This window comes from Mizuhopecten yessoensis, unplaced genomic scaffold (genome assembly GCF_002113885.1).
Source record: "Mizuhopecten yessoensis strain PY_sf001 unplaced genomic scaffold, ASM211388v2 scaffold3229, whole genome shotgun sequence".
NCBI classification, from domain to species: Eukaryota; Metazoa; Mollusca; class Bivalvia; order Pectinida; family Pectinidae; genus Mizuhopecten; species Mizuhopecten yessoensis.
In genome coordinates, this window is record NW_018404940.1 from 2,267,420 (window position 1) to 2,290,128 (window position 22,709).

Consider the following 22,709-nt stretch of genomic DNA (forward strand, 5'->3'; position numbering starts at 1 on the left):
GAAATTCACAATTTTGGTAAAGCACCTTAAGACCCTTCCATCTATGAAGAGTATTTGATTCTACCATATCTGGGTCTTGAGAAGAAGATTTTTGAAATTTTAGTCAATTTGACCCTTTTTGGCCCCGCCCCTCAGGCCCCTGGGGGCTTGGGACTAAACCGGCAAAATTTTTTTGTTTACCTTTGTCCATGGAAGGTTCCTGCAAAATTTCATTGAAATTGGTTTAGTGGTTTTGGAGAAGAAGTCGAAAATGTAAAATGTTTACGGACGGACGACGGACGACGACGGACAAAAGGCGATCGCAATAGGTCACTTGAGACTTTGTCTCAGGTGACCTAAAAATGGAGGGTTCAAATCAGGTATGTAATAATTAGGTAAACTAACCTGCATATCACCCTATCACTATAGGGCATAAAAGTGCAAACAGAATATTTTTTGTGTAAAGTATTCTGACCTTAGCTAACATATCAAATCCAGTGTTAAGCATGTAAGTTAATACAGTGTAGCCTATTTGCTGGGACTGTATATAATTACCTGACTGAAGTTTACAGTTTTGTCAACAAACACATTTATACCTATTATGTTATTTATCAACAAGAGCAGAAACCCAAGTTAGATTGATTTCTGTTTCGGGTGCCCCAAAGGACCCTGACAACTCCAGGCAATTCAAACTGTCCACGTTTCACACCAACCAGCAATCTTCCCCAGGAAATGAACCACCAGACAATTACATCCGAGTCAAAACAGACAGATTCTCGGATTCCAGAGAGAGGTCTGACAACTGAACTACTGATATTGGTAAGCTTTGTTCAAAGATCGGATTCTGGAATATCTGCAATAGTGACCAGCACGGCGACTTCTGACCGATTGACCGTTACCGAGAAAGCGATAATCCAAGTGAGACCTTCCTCCTTTCAATAATTTAATTGTGCTTGGAGTTCTTTATGGCCAAGGAAACAAAATGTTAGGCTTAAGCCTAATATGTGTTGCAGTATAGTGGATGGCCGACATTTATAATGAAGGTTGACATACAATTGTCACAGACAGACAAAGTTATTGACCAAGTGTAATAATTGTCACAGGAGATGTTGTTGAACAGAATAAATAATTGCAGGTTAAATGGGTACTGGTAAAATAAACAGTAGATTTCCAATCTACAAGGTATCATAACATCAGGAGCATTTTTATTTGATTATTTTCCTTTGGATCTGTATATATATATATAGGGTTAAAGTATGGTACATATATTTATGAGATATGCAAATGAACCTGTAAAGCGCACTCACCTGTTTACATCATGAATGTGCAGAAAAATAATCATCTCATTCATAACAAGAAACACATGATTGTGTGAATGATGATCATGACTATGTAATGAAACTTCACATCTCCGTGGTAACACATCAAACAAATCACAACAAGGCAGTTAGCATCTTTCTATACCCGCAACGATATTACATCGGAATAATGTGATGTTGATGGATCGGACATGATTACAAATGAAACAAACGGCTCTCTCCCTTCAATAAATCATCTTCTTGTTAGATGCAGGTATACATGAAAGTGAGGCTAGATTTACAACAGACGTTTTGAAAGCATTCGTTGAAGGTTTTGTACAGTGCTTTAAAGTTTGGTTCTAATTTCACAAGGCTAAAAGTACATTTATAAAACATGAGTCCAATATTATATCTATTGTAACAGGAATGATTTTCCATATTTTGGGAAAACGGGTGTGGTTTTGGAATTTGGAAAATTGTGTCAAAGATTTCCATCAAATCTTTTTTCACACAAAGGATATTAGTCAAGTTGCATTTTCATCTGAATAAAACCATGTGCGCCTATCCAGTTTAGAAGGGGCCATAGTTCAGCCCCAAAAAATCCCCTCTGACCCACAAAACTCCTGATTGTTTACAGACAGATAACGTTCTAAATTCTCAAAATCAGACTTATTTTGCAAGAAATATTTCTTCAAATGTTAACTGAAAAAATTGAAACGTTAATTTACTTCTGTTAAGAAATTATCTCTTCACTTCAAAGAGCTGGAAATCATGTATTGCAAAACAATGTAACTTTAGAACATTTCCTCAAGGGGGGTTGGAGACACAACATCCCTTATAAGTCAAATTCAGTTCCGTTCCGACAATTCCTGCAGTGGATTCTTCCTGTACAGAGTCCTTCGCTTAAATAGCAGGAATGAATTCTGTAAGAGCATATAAAACCACCGACTGTTGTTTACATGTTTCGACTCCAAGGCAAGCCGTCATCAGAACAACAAAGTAATTGCGATATCATCGATACGTGTGTAAACAACATTAATGACGTAGAATAGTGCACATATTCAACATAAATAGTAAATATACACATGGGCAGAAAAGAATTGCTGACTGAACATTTGACAAAAAATGCGAGGCTAACATTTTGGAAGATAAAGTACAGATTTTGTGCCAATTTCAAATCAAACATATGATCTGCAAAATTACTATCATCAAAACTGTTTGATCCTTTGTTATTTTTCAGTCAATCGTTTTTGTTCAGGTAATAAATACAGGTGTATATGCATCAAAGAATAATAATTATATATATAATAGAGACTTGATATAAACAAATTGTAGAGCTGACTTGCTTCTTTACATGTGTAAACAGAATGTATATATGAATAGCTTATATTAGTCTATATTGACATATTTAAGGGTGGTTATTGCATATAATGAAGATTACGCATTCATTCATATTTGAAAAGGTCTTTAAATTATACCCTTTTTTTACAACTATATTATGTAAATAGTGGGTTCCCTAACATTTTGTATTGTTAATTCAAAGTAAACAATTAGTCAATAGACTTGCGAGCACAATGTACATTGAATAACAGGGATGTTGTTTGTAAACAATTAGAGTGATTGACCTTCGTGACATTAAATCCACCAGAAAATGTATCATCCTATCTACTGTAAATCAGCAGTGTTATGTCGCAGTTAAACTTTTACCTTCTTCACCCCCTGTAATGAAGGTGAATTTATCTTAGCAGCAAATTTTAAAACACAGCATATCGTATTAAGTACATGTGAAGGGGAACATTGAAACAGAGCAAAAGAGGATTTTATTGGTGAAGAGTGAAAGCATGATAGGCAATAGTTTATTTGTGTACACAGTAGTTGTACAATTGAGATAATATCCCCAAAACTAGCTAGGTATGGCATGACGGCTGGTTTTTACATTACACCTCGATCAACATGAATATTTTACTATGAATGTAACATGAACTGGTCCATGGTTGTCAACATCTCATTGTATTTGAACCTGATCGCCATACAAAAGTCACCAGCAGTTTGTACACACATACACATATTACTAAGTTCACACTTTTTTAATCCAAATTAAATGAGTTGATGACTCCGGAGATGTCAGAAAATTAACATTTTTAAGCAGGAAGGATGACTTAATATTTTATTTATTGTACATGCTTCCTTCTGCAGCTTCCTGAAACCTGATAATGAAAGTATGTCTGGCAAATCAGGGGATCCGGGATCCGTGTACATGAAATCTGTGCACCGGATCATGAGGCACCAAGGCAAGGCATCGCCCAAACACCATGACACATCATGACAAGATGCAAGACAAGGCGCTTAGAAAGTGTCCCTAATCTCAGGCATTTAAATCACCCTGTTAAACATTATTGAGTGTCCCTGTCAATAAAATCCTTATCAGACGTACAACATCATATGATCAGGTATAATAAGAGTGTAAGTCATGGTGTAAGTTGTGGGGTTTGGCCTCCTTAGGGAGACATACAAATGTATAACAGGGGGGGGGGGGGGGGGGGGATTGTCTGATCTTTCACCTTATAAACATGTCAATCTGCAGGTATTTGACCCTGTGACCATAAGACTTATATACGAAGCCAGACCTCTTACTCTGTATCAATAAATATCAGACCAACACTCCAATATTGATATTACCTTGTGTACTGTCTCGATTTCTACGTACATGTAGGAGCCGTGATTTTTTAAACATGAATTTAGGGCCATTATAAGGCTTCTTCCCCTGGATAATTTCTTTTTGTATTTTCCAAATAAAAATTAATGTGAAAATTAATGTGATTTTCTTACAGTCACAACATATAAATCTTTGACAGTTACACACACACACACACACACATACACACATGAATTTACAACATTTATATAATGATACAATGCAAGAGTAAGCACACTTTTCTAAAGTTTTTATCCAGACAGGACACAGTGACAACAAAAACAAGCAATGTTTTGCAAATTTATACACATACAAAGCCAAAATGGCATTAAACAGCCAATACCACAACAAAAGCAGTTTTGGCCTCCTACCTGTACAAGAGGAATTTCGAAGCAAACTAGAACACTGTGACAGGTCAGTAAGGGCCACGTCTTGTGGCAATATATCCTCCATAATCATCAAGAACCAATCTGCCCATATATATAGCTGAGCTTGACGTTTGACATGTTACATGTACTATGATGTGAGTCTCGTTTCTTCCACCTCCATATTTGCTGGGCTAACAGAAATGTAAATACCGGTGCAATACTCATTTGTTAGCTTTGATTTGTTTTATTTCACCTTAAATACCTCCCCAATCAAGAGCAAGAGTCAAAGTCAGACATCAACTTTGTCTTTGACCTTTGGACCCAAATGACTTTGATCTTTGGTCAGTTGACTTGTTCTTTAATTCCGACCTACTTTGCTTCATAATATCATAACAAAATGTTCATCAGTGAAAAACACAAAACTTGACCTTGACCTTGAACCTATGGACCCATGTTAAGTTTTGAACAACTTTGCTTCATAATAACATAATAAAAATGTTCATCAGTAAAAAGATACAACATTTGACCTTGACCTTTGACCCAGTGACCTTGACCGTTTGTCAAATGACTCCTTGTTTAATTCCAACCAACATTGCTTCAAAGTGTCAAAACAAAATGTTCACCAGTGAAAAGATACGAAATTTGACATTGACCATTGACCCTGTGACCTTGTCCTTAAGTCAGTTGACTCTTAGTTAAATTCCGACACACTTTGACTCCTTGTTTAATTCTGACCAATTTCAACAATCAGCCCATTATAAGCCTACCCAAGTGAAATACAGTTCAATACAGACACTAACAAAAGCTTTTCTTTGTCATGCGATAACGCCCCCCCNGTATATGTGCTGGTCCCCTGGGCTTATTGCAGCACAATTACAACACATGACATTACTTAATGCATGATTTGTTCACAAAGCACAGGAGAAAGGTAGCAATAACCACAATTTATACCTTCTTATTTTATGTAGATAAGTAGATATACAGGGGCAGCAATCGAAGCCCGTAATCACCTTTTAATGCATTAAGTGTCACCATAAACAGCTATGTCATTCTGTCACTTAGGATCATTACTTCACTACCAATTATACAGAAACTGATGTAAATGAACAGTTCATTTCTGAAATATATTCTAATTGAGCTACTACAGATATCTATGTCATGATTTTCTGGCCTGATTGAGCTATACTACAGATTCATATTTGCATCATGATAGTTTGACCCGATTGTGATCGCGAGCTTCTACAATTGTGATGGTCCGACATCTGTGGTGTCGGATCAGCAATACTCATCTATGCTAATTAGTTTTTTTCATGATATTGTATAATGAAACTGGACCTCACGAACATCAGGGGAAATGGATATGACAGCTTCAATGGAATTTAATCCCGATGGTGAAGACAGTGAAATCTATTTGTGTGGGCTATCATTATGTCCTCAATATATAGAGTCAGGAATGATGGCCAGTAAAGTATTATGATGCTGCAGGATATCCTTTAAATCAGGTGTCCTTACTACAAGTCTGCTTTCACTATTTACATGTATTCCATATTACATACGATGTAAAATTGAAGGATCACTGTTTTACTAAAGGCAAAACACTAGAGAATTCCACTGAGGTTTTCCATAAATACAGTTACCACTCTCAACTCATTCACCCCTGAAGATGCATTTGAACTCTTCCAATTCCAAGGTAAGAATAGTCCATTATAAAATTTCAAGGGTGAAGAAGTTGATTTAGTTATCCTACAAGGCTAGCTGTTGACCAGGTAGTTCAGTTAGATAGACTAGTGACAGCATAATGAATGGAGGTCCAGGGTTCAAATCCTGGTCTGTCCCTGTGCAGTTTTAACTCATGCTGTTTTGAAATCTATTTTTTGTTTATTCCCTTTTTCATTATTTTTTCATGTTCTACAAGTTAATACTTAATTAAAGATATAATATTTATTTGTCCAGAAATGAAAGTTATAAAGAAACTGTGCTAAACAAGTGGATGTGTATAGTTAGGTTGATTCATAACAAATAATGATAGACCAAAGTAAAGAATACATTTTTTTCCCATTTGAAAATGTTTTCAAACAATTTGACCTATTTCAACTTTATATATATATATAATGCTAGTAGATATAATTTCCTTCGCCACACACTAATCGTTCCAAACTTCACACAATAATCCAATAAATCCTGCTTACTTTGCGTACTGTATAATTAGGTTACACCTATATGCCTTATACGTATACCAGGTGTAGGTTATAAATGTTTTGAGAGCTACATAGATTGTTGATGTAAATATATATTATATCAACAAATTAAAATCAACTTCATACATTTGCACAAAGATTTTATGTACAATTTCATCAATGAAAATGACAGATTATAATGCAATACCCAAGGACAGAGCATTTTTTCAATATTTTTGGATTATTTTTTTTTAGAAGTTATACCGAAATTTTCACATTTATACCAAAATACTGATATATTCACTAAGACTAAAACCATCTTTATTCATAATTTTTTCATTTCAGATGTTGCTGTTGCGTTGTCAATCTGAGAATTACAAAATAAAAGAAATATTAATTTATTGGAAATCATGACTCTAAATTAAATCTACTTTTATAATAAAAACACAAATTAAGCAAATAGGGCAAAACAGTTACAGATTAATAAATTAAATATCCTATCTGTCTATCATAAACATTTTGGATGTATACATACATGTATGTAAAACAATTACTGTACAAGTAGTTAACAGTAATATTCTGTACAACTTCGTACACTAGACAATAAACGACAGTAAATGGTTAAAGGGACATCACGTGAAAAGGCGTTTTTTTTTAATGAATGTATGTATTGTATGCACTTCCACTTATGTTACCTCGCTATCCCCATATTCATAGTCCGTTCCAAATGTCCAGTTTGACCACTTGAATTGTTCGGGAAAGCCCGGCTAAAAATAGCGCCGATAACGTCACCTGATTAGGCAGCAAACACAAGTGGTGCGAGCGAGATGAAACGGTTTACAAAGGGGCCCTCAGAGAGGGGCCGTCAGGCAACTGCAACTTCTTACCGCACTATGAAACCAAGTTATATGATTTCTAATTCCGTATTCAAACTTATTGAACAGTAATTATTCATCATCAGAAGTTAATTGCACACTTGCCAATATTAAGAATTTAAATTTATTTAGCTTTTAACATAAATTTGTTGCCAATAAAATTAAACAAAGGATGGGGCACAAGTTTTTACAATTTATCACAGCCTTCTCCCGTGACCGGTACAGGTGGTACGGGGCTAAACACTCCCTCAACAATGGGACAAACCTTTCTGTAAAAAGGAATATTCACGAGACGAATATCCCTTTTCAAATGTTTACATAAAGTGCATATATGCAATGACAAACTACACGCGAATATAAAAAGGAAACGTTTGTGAATTTATTTATTACATTAAACAACTCAATGTCTTTGGCCATTTTTTTTCTAGACCATGAATATAAATCTATGTATACTCTCTTTCCCACTTTCACTGTCTCCAAACGCTAACATTTAGGAAGTCATATTAACCATCACACACAATAAACTGTATGGCAAAACCACTACGTGTACATGTAGAATATGTGTCAATAAGGAACGTGTTGAGATACTTGATAATTATATTTTTTCAATACTTTACAGAGATTAAAGCATACTTTTAAATGGACCTTTTTATGCTGAGACAACTTTTCTTTAATCAGTTCCTTTGGTCCGAAACAGAAGCCGTAGTTATCGGCAGCACGCGCCATTTTTATAACGTAATCAAATATTTTTTCCCCTGTTTTCAATACGTATTCCGATTCTATCTGAAGTCGAAAATTTATTCTTTATAGAGAAAAGGTTGTTACATGATCATACATTCTAAGTCAACATCATATGAAAACATGAACTGTTGAAAAATTACGATTTAAAAAAAAAGTGTTATGCGATCCTATTTACTAGAAGTAGGTTCTCCTTCCTCAGTTATTCATCCTGGTCCGTCATTTTGACATTTTTAATCTAGCTGCGATAACGTAGCTTTCTAACGAAGAGCGATTTTTTTTTTATATATTGCGTCGTCGCGCCAGGGCAGGCCGGGTATTATATTAGTACTAATTTAAAACTTGCATGTCAAAACAAAAAACAATCGTTTAATTCAGCAATATAATTAAATCATACCATTTTACTGATCCCGGTAATATTATAAATTATGTAAATCTAATAGCGCACGTATCTCATTTGACCCCGAGCACCGACAGAGGATCAGAGAACAGAATACGCCGTGGCCATCACAGCAGTTATCCCTTGGGGGGCCTCATGGCAAAATCAAACTAACCAGTCACTTATCCCTTTCGTTTGCATAAACCACTGTATAATTATAAAAAACACAAAGTAAACTCTCTCCGATACATGCCCATTAACATATTAAACTAAGTTCATCTGTGTTCAAACTCACACAATGATACTAGCGAGGTTAATAGTTTTAGATATTTATTCATAACATAAACAGCGCTAGCATTTCTGTCGATTTTATTTCAGCTTAACCGGCCGCTATCCGGAAGAAAACATGCACCGTACTGACTGCTAGGGCAGTTATTTTCTGCTTTGAATACTTCCCACTGGCAATAATGATTCTGTAACGTACCCCTTGCGCTATCTTTTGACCATTTGGCAACTATTCGCTTCGTAGCTGACACGGTACAACACTTTTCTTTGGCTTACTTCACACGGCCAGTCATTTTGTTTACAAAGAAATGGTGTGCTATGCGCATGCGCTAGTAGAGGGAAATCCCTCAACAAAACGTTGGTCAGACAGGTAGAAATACCGATGATTATCTTAGAATTTATCATTTTTATGAATCTTTTTCAGCCAAATCCGCTCGGCATTTTCCATAAGGAGTCTCACTTGATATGTTTATGTAGTATTTGGAAAAAAGACAAAAAAAAGTTACTTCAGCGTGATGCCCCTTTAATTAACACTGCTTCCTGTATATATTTGTATATATATCACTGTGAAGACTGCCACGATTCTATTAATCTCCGTCACTCATTATAGTATTAAATCAATCCAACAGACAAGATCTAATTTCAAATACGGTGCTTTGCCTCATAAATATTCAAAAACAAGTCATAAAATGAAGGGAATGTATTTCGTTTCATTTTCAAAACAACTATACTGTACTTTTTGTATTTATATGACCAGATTTTTTTCGAGAATTATTTCCTGTTGATGTAAGGGTCGCTAATTATTTCTGAGGCTGCCATTGCAGTAGTATTTTTGCACACTGAATATGACCAGTTCCCAATAGAAAATAGTGGGGGGTTTTCAGCTGTTGTTGTAAATATTACCAAATCAAGAGTTGCACAATTTTTACTGTTTATGAAGCATCTTTAAATGTAAGCAAGCTTTCATAAACAAGAATATCCTTCCTGATTTTAAAGTCACAAAAGACTGACACTTTGTCTTATATGTCTACACTGGCAGATGAGGATCTGAACTCCGGACCTCTGACCATTAGTTTATACTGTGGGTCTAACCGATGAGCCACCTTATTAGTCAATGGCAGTGCCTTGGTCCAATTGTGCTAGTTATATACAAAATTTTATAAAGGGGAAGTAACTGTATGTACAAAACACTGCAGTGGAACTCTCTAGTGTTTTGCCTACAACAGGGCAAGGATCCTTAAATATAAATTCCTTGACATACTCATCCTGTGAACGGCATTTTTTGAATCCATGCAGCAAAATAAAATATCAATTAACTGTAAACATTTTAAGTGTGCATGTCTGTTTCTGTATGAAATATAATGTACAATACAACAAGTGTGTGTTTATGCACAAGCAATTGGAAAAAAGGTCCTACTTGTACTTGTGTTGACAGACAAGACTCTTACATGACTCAAGCAGCGGGTCAGACTGCACGGTGAAAGGTTCAAGAAGTGTACACGTTATCGGTGGAGGAAATGCACTGGATATATTGTAACATCTCAAGGACGACAAAATACTTCTGACAGTATTATCAGTAACACTGGAGTACAAAATACTTCTGACAGTATTATCAGTAACACTGGAGTACACTTCAACAAAACGGATGTCCTCGTCTTCTCGGCCACTAACATTCAGACCTTGCCCGATTGCAAACTTTCTTATACATATTATTAACATTGTGTTTATTGTGGTATTCCAATGTCAATTTTTTTTGACAAAATATATGATAAAACTTCACTGTGGAATATAGCTCTTACAAATTATTTCTTCAAAGGATAACTGCATGCTTGCACTTTTAGATTTGTATAAGCCCAAATGGCAACTTTTTCAAATTAGTCTTCATTTCTAAGTTTGAAAATCAATAATTTTTCCTGAAATCATGATGAATGTTTGAACTTCGTAAGCCTGCATGCATGCAGCAACTTTCTTCAATTGATCTCCTCTGTCGTAATTACCTGAAGATCAATCGACCTTTTAGAATATTATTTCTGCATGCTACATTTCATTTACGCAATTTGTTTAAATTGACATTGAAAGTTTTTTGATCGCATTAAGTTCAAATTTAATTCCCAGTGATGTTGATATAGCTAATAGCAAGCACTTTTAACAAGTGTTTCTGCTAATATAATATTTTGTTTAATATAACATTCTGTTTAATTTCACATTTTGTTCAAAATCACATTTCAATCTGACAATGTATAATATTAAGATTTTGTTTAATATAACATTTTGTTTAATATAACATTCTGTTTAATTTCACATTTTGTTCAAAATCACATTTCAATCTGACAATGTATAACATTAAGATTTGCTAGGGGTTTTACGTCCTATTAACAGCTATGATCATATTAAGGAAGTGCCAAGTTTTGATCGTGTAGGAAAGCCGGAGTACCCAGAGAAAAACCACAGACCTGCGGGCAGTACCTGGCGACTGTCCTACGTAGGTCTCTAACCCGCGACCCAGTGGTGGAGGGGTTGTGGTAATATTAAGAGGAAGGATGACATTTTACAAGTTTACAATACTGCCATGGTACAAAGGGTTCTGCAACTTGCTGCTATAATATAAGCACCCTGTCCCTAAGGATTTTAGCATAATGGAAGTCATCTGTAAGCGACTGCAGGGGTGCCAATTTGTCTTAGTAAGAAGGCACGTACCTGATAGCTCTAGATCTATAGACATAAGATAGAGGTACAGTGACCTGACAACACAGGTCAATGCCTCAACCTTCTATAGCAGGTCACTGCTACTCCCTTGCACAAAATACATGTTATATACTACACTTATCTGACAGTGATAAGCCTATATCTGTTATTCCGTGCCAAATACCCCCTCCCTTTTTAACATTTTAAAGAAGAGTGTTGAAATGTTCTTTTTCCTACAAGTATATTCAAAAGTTAATATTTTGCTAATCGTGTACATGTACCACATTTCAATTTGACAAATGCTTCATGTCATTTAAAAGAACTAATCACCACACTGACATTTTGGATCTACTTGTATAATGTACAGAAATGTACTACAACTTGCTACTAATCACGCCATTCCTAAGGATAACACATACTCTATAATGATGACAGTTACTAGCTAATGAAAGTCTTATGTGGGACTGCAGGAGTGCTGTTATGTGTAACAACATGATAAGCATAACTTAGGTACAGCGACCTGGCTAAGTACAGTCCAACTCTCTCTCCCCCACCCCACCCCCTCCTCATCTCAACAAATCCTTCTTTAGCAAGTCATTGTGATTGTGTATAGTCGAAACCCCACTGTCCATTTGATCCCTTTCGATTTTGCGGACTAAAGCACTTGGTTATATGGTAGATGCATGATTACATCATGGTGAAAAAAAGACTGGTAGTTTGAACACTAAAGCCAGGATTATACAGAAAATGCTCCTACGCCTGACCATATCCAGAGTTCTGAAACAACAAATACATTTAAACATTTCCAGTGAATTTAAGGCTCATGGATGTTGGAAATATGTGTTTGGCGATGGTTAAGATGACATGTAGATTGCACTTATGTGTCAACTACATGTGGTTACAATATACTGCACACCTACAGCTTAGTATGCCTGGAATGATTTTTTTTTTTTTTGTGAAAATATATTATTAACTTATATAACCAGTTTTATATATATATATCAAATATACAAATTAAATATAATTTCTGAATATACCTTATACATTTTCTTCCTACATCTACGTATATACCCACACAAATGTTACTTTTTCTTTGTAAAAATTTCTCAGACTTGGCAAAGATACTATAATATATGAACCCCTGTCAGTGCAAATGTAAACAATGGGAAGACTCCTAACCTTAGGCGAGGCTGATATTATCTAGAGTGAGTTGTAAAGCTTGCCCTCAGCTAACCCTGATGTACCAGTGTAAGTCATTAAAAGGGGAGTGGCATCTCCTAAAGGGTGTGTCAAATGTTATAACGTGTAAGAATCCCTTTACATTATATAACTTAAATGAAACGTTATAGTAACATGACTTGGTCAACAGATAAAAAAAAGAAGATAGAAAGTATTCTATAGGTACAGCTGTGTGACACAAAAACACACCAGCAGTGCTGTGTACACACCATACACACAATTTGGCTGCACATGATGTGCACAATTGTGCGATATTAAGTCCCATAATTTTTACAACATCAAAACTTCTGATTTGGGGAATTGGCAGTGGCATAGTAGATAGAATCATTGACATTTATCATCAAAGCAGTTTTATTGCATAGATTGCAAGTTTGAGGCCTGGGTAGGCCATGGGGCAATTAACAGATCAAAAATATCTTCCTATGTAATTTATGTAGTTTCTATAGTATATGTATCGATAGACTGCAGTATTTTTACATGCAGTTCTCTCATGCTGACCAGCTCTTCATCTCCATGTTAAATAGTGCATTGTTTTTCATCTGTTTAAACTCTATTGTGTAATAATGTATACATGGGTAAGATCTTTGTAACCTATACTAAAAACAAAACCTTTGTGAGATGGAGACAGTAACATTTCAACATTGGCATTCAAAATGCAGAAAATTTTAAACCACAACACTTTTATTTTATCTGGAAAATAGATTATTTCTCTTTGATTATAACAACCAGGGTAAGAATGAAATTCTATAATGTACTGTTTAACCGAGACAAGAGCTTTTGCAAATATACTCGCCAAAAATTATATCTACCAGGTAAAGATATATATAAACTTAGCCTTTAGAATATTTGGTTATATTAATGAAAATAAAGCTACTTAATATTATAAGTAATAAAACAGTAGGAGTGAATATTGATGTATTCATCAATATATCATTTTCTGCCTTGGTGCAACAAGTAATTTATTTACAAAATGAAGCAGAAAACTTTTCGCTTGCCCCTTTGTATACATGTACACTTGCCATGGACCAAATCTACTGGCCCCGGGCCATCGGTTCCGAGATTTTTCTAGCTTGGATGATAATAGGGTGCCAAATGTAGTTGATTATACAAATTCTGTTATAGGAAAAACAAAATCAATAGAAATGAGTGTAACATATGGTCTGGTGTTACCAGGTATAAGAAATTAATATAAATCCTATTATACTGTACTTTTTGTATAGATTGTAACTTGTATCCCAATCAATTTACTGCCTACGTATATGTAATCTCTACCACTTATTTGATAGCCATTCCCTGCAACAGATGTAAGGGAGGTTTACTTTTCAATATTGCTTCAAATTTGGCCATCCTGAAAAATTGATTGATTAGCAGTTTCCCTACAATACTAATAATGGCATGATGGGTTTACTTTGTTTTGTTTAATAAAGTATTTTTTGTTTATTTTGGCTGAAAATTGCTGAAATTGAAAGTTTTTAATGTTGAAATATGACATTTAGAATCATAACCAAATAAATATGTATCTACAAATTTATACTAATTGTGAAATTACATCTTTGTAACTACCCACATAATTTAACCACAGCGTCTTTTTATGACAGCTGGATCTCCATTTATCACTCAGAGCTGGATCTCCATTTATCACTCAGATTTGCATTAAATATTTTTATTTCTTTTTGTGAAATTTAGTTTTAACTTAGAAATTGCTTCAATGAATCGAAGAAGGTGAATGCATCAGACTGCCAGTAAATCGGAGCCGCAAAGAGTCTAGGAATATCCTTGAATATATATACAGTACACTGGTTAGTATTTGGATGAAAATGGGCCACTTTCATTATATATATATATATATATATGATGCAGACCATATATATTTATATACACATGTATTCCCTGACCATAACGACCTCGACAGCAACCCAACAATGACCCAACACTGACCTCACACACCACCGTGGTACAATTTCCACAAGGTGTATATAATAATGTAAGATTACCATGAACAACTGATTATTGATGCAAGCATATATATAATTGATACAGGGTGTGTTGCCACTTGACTCAAATATAAGTACACCAACAAATACTCAGATCTGTATGGTACAGTCCACAGAGCTAGGGTATTTTAATATAGTATTCCTGGTCAGTGTACAACAGTCACAGCTGAAGGGTTTTTAATAAGTCACTTGCATTGACCTCTGTGTATTTTACAGCCAAACAGGTGCTCTACTGGTAGATTACCTAGCTAGAATAAAAGCAGTAGTGGAGACACTGCATAAACTTTATTTGGAAACATTTTCATTATTCAACAAAGTGGCCATCATTTCATGTCAATTGACTTTGTCCCATTCATAATTATTTAAGTAACTATTTGCAAAGTTCAGTTTACATCTAATTATGAGTCTCAGAGAGAGGGCCTCAGGTGGTCACATGTACTTGTATAAGATCAATAGTGGTTTGATTAAGGTTAAAGGGTTGAATGTTGATACATGTACAAATGAAAGAAAGGGTGCTGGCACAAAAGTAGTGTCATGAAGATTAACAATGGACAAATAATACCAGGTATGTACTGCACCTGATTTTTTTCCCACATCTGGCCCCAGTTTTAGGGGGGAAATGATGAACATTTTTTCCCACATCTTGCCCCAGTTTTAGGGGGGAAATGATGAACGTTTTTCCCACATCTGGCCCCAGTTTTAGGGGAGAAATGATGAACGTTTTTCCCACATCTTGCCCCAGTTTTAGGGGGGAAATGATGAATGTTTGTCCCACATCTTGCCACAGTTTTAGGGGGGAAATGATGAACATTTTTTCACATCTTGCCCCAGTTTTAGGGGGGAATTGATGAACGCTTTTCCCACATCTGGCCCCAGTTTGAGGGGGGAAATGATGAACATTTTTCCCACATCTTGCCCCAGTTTTAGGGGGGAATTGATGAACGTTTTACCCACATCTTGCCCCAGTTTTAGGGGGGAAATGATGAACATTTTTCCCACATCTGGCCCCAGTTTAAGGGGGGGGAAATGATGATTGTTTTTCCCACATCTTGCCCCAGTTTAAGGGGGGGGAAATGATGAACGTTTTTCCCACATCTTGCCCAAGTTTTAGGGGGGGGAATTGATGAACGTTCTTCCCACATCTGGCTCCAGTTTTAGGGGGGAAATGATGAACATTTTTCCCACATCATGCCCCAGTTTTAGGGGGGAAATGATGAACGTTTTTCCCACATCTTGCCCCTGTTTTAGGGGGGAAATGATGAATGTTTTTCCCACATCTTGCTACAGTTTTAGGGGGGAAATGATGAACATTTTTTCACATCTTGCCCCAGTTTTAGGGGGGAATTGATGAACGTTTTACCCACATCTTGCCCCAGTTTTGGGGGGGGAAATGATGAACATTTTTCCCACATCTTGCCCCAGTTTTAGGGGGGTAATGATGAATGTTTTTCCCACATCTTGCCCCAGTTTTAGGGGGAAATGATGAACGTTTTTCCCACATCTTGCCCCAGTTTTAGGGGGAAATGATGAACGTTTTTCCCACATCTTGCCCCAGTTTTAGGAGGGAATTGATGAACGCTTTTCCCACATCCTTCCCCAGTTTTAGAGGGGAATTGATGAACGTTTTCCCCCATCTGGCCCCAGTTTTAGGGGGAAATTGATGAACGTTTTTCCCACATCTGGCCCCAGTTTTAAGGGGGGAAATGATGAATGTTTTTCCCACATCTTGCCCCAGTTTTAGGGGGGGAAATGATGAACGTTTTTCCCACATCTTGCCCCAGTTTTAGGGGGGAAATGATGAACGTTTTTCCCATTAGAAAGCATTGATGGAGTGTGGAATACTTTATTCAATTTCAGCTTTTTGTCTAACTCTAGAAAACGCCACGTCCTTAGATGACCTTAGCTTTTAATTAATAGGCCATTAAACCCAATAAACCAAATCCAATGAAAATCTTACATTACTCATTCACCCCTGAAGACACATTTGAACCCTTCCAATTCAAGGGTTAGAATAGTTCATTATGAAATGTCAGGGGTGAGTGAGTTAAGGAATTATGATACTGAGGTTTGATGTCTGTCCTTTCCATATCAAATCATTCCATATTGCACAAAATCAGGCCAGAAAAATGATTGTCCAACTAAAATATAAAGTCGTTCCAAATCAAAAGAAAAATACCTTATTGCTAAAAAAAATGATGAGAGAATTGAAATTTTGATGACCATGACCCCTCTGAAATACAATTACTGCATGGAGTAAAGTATTGACAATAGTGTTTTTCACGATTACGACTTTGATGTACATTTTCATGATTCATTTACATTCATGTCAAGCCAAGTGCAACAAATGATGATTAGTGTCAGACAAGCACTTTAAAGTGCAGTACAGCATCACAGCCAAGACTTACATCACCAACAAACGGTGCACACATTTGAATGGTGGAGGTGACACGGAGGTCTCTGTTGGAGTGACAGGGTCTGGCTCAGTGACAACATGCCCTGAACACCAAACATAGCACCTGACTATATCGCTAGCTACTGTACAATGGAGATGAAGCTCACTGAACCAACATTGTAACATGTTGTACAGATCATCATCAACAATTAAACAACATTCCATTCATATATAGTACAGGTGTCACTTTCTCGTTGCCTGCAGGCAAACGTTTGCGATCAGCAATGTATCTTGTGATTATTATACAATCGTTTCTGCTGCCCTATCCGAAATATATCAAATTTAATTCCGTATAAAAAGGAAACTTTTACAGTTGATAATGTGACACAAGTTAAGGTGTATCATGTACTGATCATGATATAGCACACAATTATGTTATCTCATCCAGGAAAATAAAATCTTCATTTTTTGAGTTTTTTGCCTAGATAATACCACCAAAGCTTCCAGTGATTTTTTGGACTCCAGATTTTATTTGAGTCCTGGCCATGGGCCCATATTCATAAAACTGTTCTCATGCTCAAGCTTGGATTCTGTGTTTAAACAAATTCCTTGCAGCTTGCAAAAATCATATCACCCTATCAATAAGTCAAGTCTAGACATCGAAAATGGTCTTCAGCTATAAGTTTCTCCATGCCTAAGAATGGTAACGGTTTCATAAAAACGGGTCCAGATGCTTTTCCTGTGGGACTCATCAACTTTTGAGGGTCCACTATATCTCTTAGTAATGGGACTCACAAAAAGTTTGATGAAAATAGAGAAAAAAGAGGACTTTTATGGAAAAAATCAACAAAAATCTCTGAATTTTCATATGAAGCTCTCCCTTTCTTCTCAAATCTAGGGATAAGTCTGTAGCACCTGTATCAGGTATTATTGGCTTAGGTATGGAAATATGTATAAGACAGTTGTACATCATTTGATGTCCCTCAAACACATTGTCCCATGCATAAAACAAAGCCCTTTCACATGACCGGTATTACATTTCCTGCGATAAAGGAAAATATTCTTTCCTGAATGCATGCATACACTACTGTGTACATGAACATACATCAACTATAAACAGTGTCGCAATAAAAGAAAGTCCTAAGACCAAAATAGTTTGAAATAATTGACTAAAGCCAGGTCTATGGTATCAATTTGTTGATTTTTTTATCTTAATTACCTCATTTAAGTTGATATGAGAATTTGGAACAGCACTTAATATGAAATATAAAAATAAAACAGATTATACTGTAGAATTCTACTAGAATGTGCTGGTAACAAGGTTGTAAAACTAGTAAAATTAGAATATTTTGACTAATTTTACTAATTTCTTCTTACAAGTTACATATGATACTGGGCTCGTGCTATTGAGAACTATCGATGGAAAATGATAGGTTAGGGTCATGACAAGTGGAATTTGACACCCTTCAGAAATAACGGACAGGACATGCCTGGCTGTCATGTTTACAAACCTCAGGTCAAATGAATAAATGAACATGCAAATTGATAATGAATTTAATAGTAATGATACATAAGCAAAAGGCCCAGAATGCCTGTATCACTCACCTGGCATGCACCAGGTAACCTTATAAAAAAAGAATTAGAGAGCTTTGGAGTACATGTACATATTTCCTTCAAATGTCTCTCTTCAGAGCTTTATAAGAAAGTACACAGAATGTATATATATAACCAAACCATGTTGAAACATTTATTTTCTCTCCATAACAATAACAACCATCCTCTTGATTATGTTTTCTGTTACCTTCATCGTATCGCCCAAGTTGGCCTTTTAGTTCATTGCTTACTTTGTGAATATGTTAGGTTACCTGGTACACCCACACCAATTGTGATTCCTAGTAATAACAAGTATTCAGCATCTGAAAGTGTTACAGCAGTAATTTAAAGTGGGCAATGTGTATACTTGTGACTTTGTGTGTTTTAATTTATGTAAATAAGACAGATTTATTCGTATACAAGATAGCAACCTTTAATTTTAAGCTTGTAGCTTAATTGGCCTCTAATAGAACTTTTAAAATGTCACACACATTTTCAGTCGGCAAATGTGAAAATGATTACTTAATTGCACAACATACACAAATCATTACAGTGAATACATTCAAATATAGTTAAGGTTAAATATATGATCAATCAACTTTAAATCTAGTCCAGTATGTGATATTACATACATAGTTTTTATAATGCAGTGCTTTACAACATAATATTGATATGGTTCAATTTTTGCATTTAGATTACTGAAAAAAATACAAGGAGTCTGAATTAAAGGATATAAACGTGTTAAGGTAATAAAAGTACTAACATTTTTTTAATGATTTTACTGCAGTGTTGATTTTAATTGTGAAGAAAAATGGGTTACTGAAGAATAATATGGTTGTGTTTATAATATACTGTGGCTGAACACCAAATTCTAATCGATGAGAGAATGTCATTCAAGTTAATTGACATATCATATAGCTGTCTATTGAAGGTACAGAAACTATTGATATTCAAATTTAAAATGAGAAAATCTAAGTAAAATCAATCCTTGCAAATTACATATATATTTATATATAAACATGTGAAAATGCATGTTTCTGGAAGATTCGGATTAACATCAAATGTATGGGAAGACCAAGACAGGGATTAACATCAAATGTATGGGAAGACCCAGACAGATGTCATGAGCCGATGGTCTGGACATAGTCTGAATAGACCGATTCTGACAGTAACAGGAGACCTTGAGAACAAAACTTGTATCTAAAGATGAGTCAGCTTAACAAGTTAACATACTGAATACATCACTTGAGAATTGTGTGGGGAAAAAAGGTCTATGTTTGTAGATCTGTAGAAGATCTAGATTGTGACACATCGATTATTAAGGAATATTGCAGACACAAAGATAATAAGCTTATAATAGTCTTATCATGATCATTGCATACTAGTGGTCAGGTATCATACATATATGTACATGTATTTAATGCTTTCTTGAAATTCTCATCAATAAGCCAACAATGCTTTCCTCATATGTGCCTGATCATGCCACCTGCTTACACTTTTATGCTTGTATATATAATGAGTTATAACTTCTATGTCCATTATACCTACCTGGGTAATTTGTTTCTGTTCTCATCGAACTGCCTGGTACATATAAATCAACAGGGTATGTTTATTACTGACGTTTATTAAGTTATGGCATTGTTGGCACATGTCCTTTTTTGGACTTCAATAAAACACTAAATCATCATGTTTCTGGACTGTAATCTAAGCATTAACAAAAATGTTATGTTGATTACACCAACAAAAATCTCATACTGACATGTTAATTAAGTTAACTGTTATTAACTTAAAGCTTTACAGCTTATCAGTACCACTACACATCCTAGTCCGAATTATTCTGACGTTTTATCAACTTTTTTATACTTCAAACTAATATTTTAGAAACAAATCGTCACTTTCACACACATGTCGCACATGGATCGAAAGATCTATTCTTTATGCACAAGATGAACATAAATTGCATGCCTAAAACAACCAATACAATCACTAAAAACATAATTTTTCAAACTCACTCTGTTTTACTATAGTTTCTTATAGCCCCGTCTTCTAATGCCATGTGACTAAAATCTCGCCGGCTTACATCATAATGTTGAGAAAATACCTTTGGTAACGCGAGATCTTGTCAAGTCATGTGACATTGCTCATGCCCTAATTTCCATTAAAAACATGGGTTGGTATAGAAAACATCCAAAATACTGTTTGTAATGATCTTTGAAACATGTTATTGATACCACCTAAATGTAGTGCATAAAGAATAGACCTTTCGATCCATGTGCAACATGTGTGTGAAAGTGACGATTTGTTTCTAAAATATCAGTTTGAAGAGCGACCCAGTCGCGGGTCACTTATTTCCCTCATATTATAGAGGGCCGGAGTTCTGACGTTAATCGACGACAGACCGATATGAAAAAGTCGATAAAACGTCAGAATAATTCGGACCATATTCATCCCTGTCAGTACACATACAGATCAGATATATATACTAAAAAAATAGTAGCAGGTACTGCAATAATACAGTGGAGAATAGACAGAATATAGTTACTCAAAGTACTATCAGTATCATATTGGTGTGTCCAACACCTGTGATTATGTCATGATCTACTCCAACAGGTGTCTCTGGCTGTAAACCTCTCAAATAGTCCTGTTACACTGACAGGTCATGTGACTTCTCAAACAGGTGTCTCACATTGACAAGTCATGTGAGGTTGTACATGTATGGTTCTCACACTCAAACTCAAAGAAGCATCAAAGAGGTGTCTGACCATCAATCCACACTTTTTTAATTATTTACTTCTTTGGTATATTGTTTGATTTTTAAAATGTTACCCAACGTTCATAACTGCAGATATATGTCCATTTCATATTTTCTACACCTCAGCTAGTGTACAATTAGTTTTTTTAATACCTCCATCCCAGAGATGAAGTTGATAAATTCAACTCATTAAATAAACTTAATAAAATCAAACTGAACCAAACCTGTTTTATGTTTACGAAAGTCGTAATACATACATAAAATATTTTTTAATTAAAACATGAATTGTCATGATACAGATACAAGATTAAAATAATTTATTGCATGCAAAAATCATCACCAAAGATTTAGTGTCAAGAACAGTGTTTGTACTGGGCCAACATTCTGTCGATAACTGACCCTTGTGTATTGTACACAAAGTCTGCGCCCTTCAGAACTACTGGTGACTGTACTAGAGTGTTGCTACTGATCGGCGGTAATGATTATAGATTGTTGATGATGTATGATCATTATCGTTATAATAAACCGATAAGTTGCCTGGAGCTAAGAAGTGGAAAGAAAGTGTTCGGACGAACAGTCCAATATGTTTGACAGCCCGAGGCCTCGTCTGCCCAGACATCAAAGGGCCAAAGCAGACATTTAATCTTCTCGTGATCTTTGCAATGATGTAACTTTCCTACGAAATTTTAAAGATAACACAAAATTAAACTTAACATATGTGAAGTAGAAAAACTTGAAAACTATACAGACCTGTTGGTTTCTGTTCCGGCGATGCTGTTTTTACGGTAGGACAATAAAAGGGAGATAGCAAAGCGATTGTCACAACACAAGCACATAAGGGTAGAAGAGTTCGCGTTGCCATACTGATCCTTTGGAAATAACATATCCAAAGAACAAAACATTAAGCTTTTCGGAATGAAAACATAATTCCCTGTATTGCTGTCCCACGTTTCAGCACTTCCGTGATCGATTTCTAATCCAAGCTACACTACCCCCACTAAACAGTCGACACGCATTTGCCTCTCAGATAGTCTCGGGTTTTATCCAATCATCTATTGAAACTCCTCCGTACAGTGCATCATGTAGGAATTTTCTAGAGGAAGTCCGAAAGGTGTGTATTCTGTTGTAACTTTTGGCGACTGAAATATCTTATATATATATTAAGTTTTACCTTTGCCCTGGTTTATCATAAATATTTAAAAATCATAAACAAATATAGTTTATAAATCAGAAAATGAGCATAATAAATCACAATGATGA

General features: G+C 35.4%; 1 protein-coding gene across 2 annotated transcripts in view; it reads right to left on the reverse strand.

The window, feature by feature from the left end:
• The window catches only part of LOC110447172 (stromal interaction molecule 1-like), a 96,812-nt gene extending 74,303 nt beyond the window's left edge, over window positions 1-22,509 (reverse strand). For both annotated transcript variants that reach the window (XM_021492689.1, XM_021492688.1), the window contains exon 1: window positions 22,200-22,509. In XM_021492689.1, coding sequence (XP_021348364.1) covers window positions 22,200-22,311 — 112 coding nt within the window. In that variant the 5' untranslated portion in view covers window positions 22,312-22,509. The remainder of the gene's footprint in view (window positions 1-22,199) is intronic.
• Window positions 22,510-22,709: the final 200 nt, after the last annotated feature.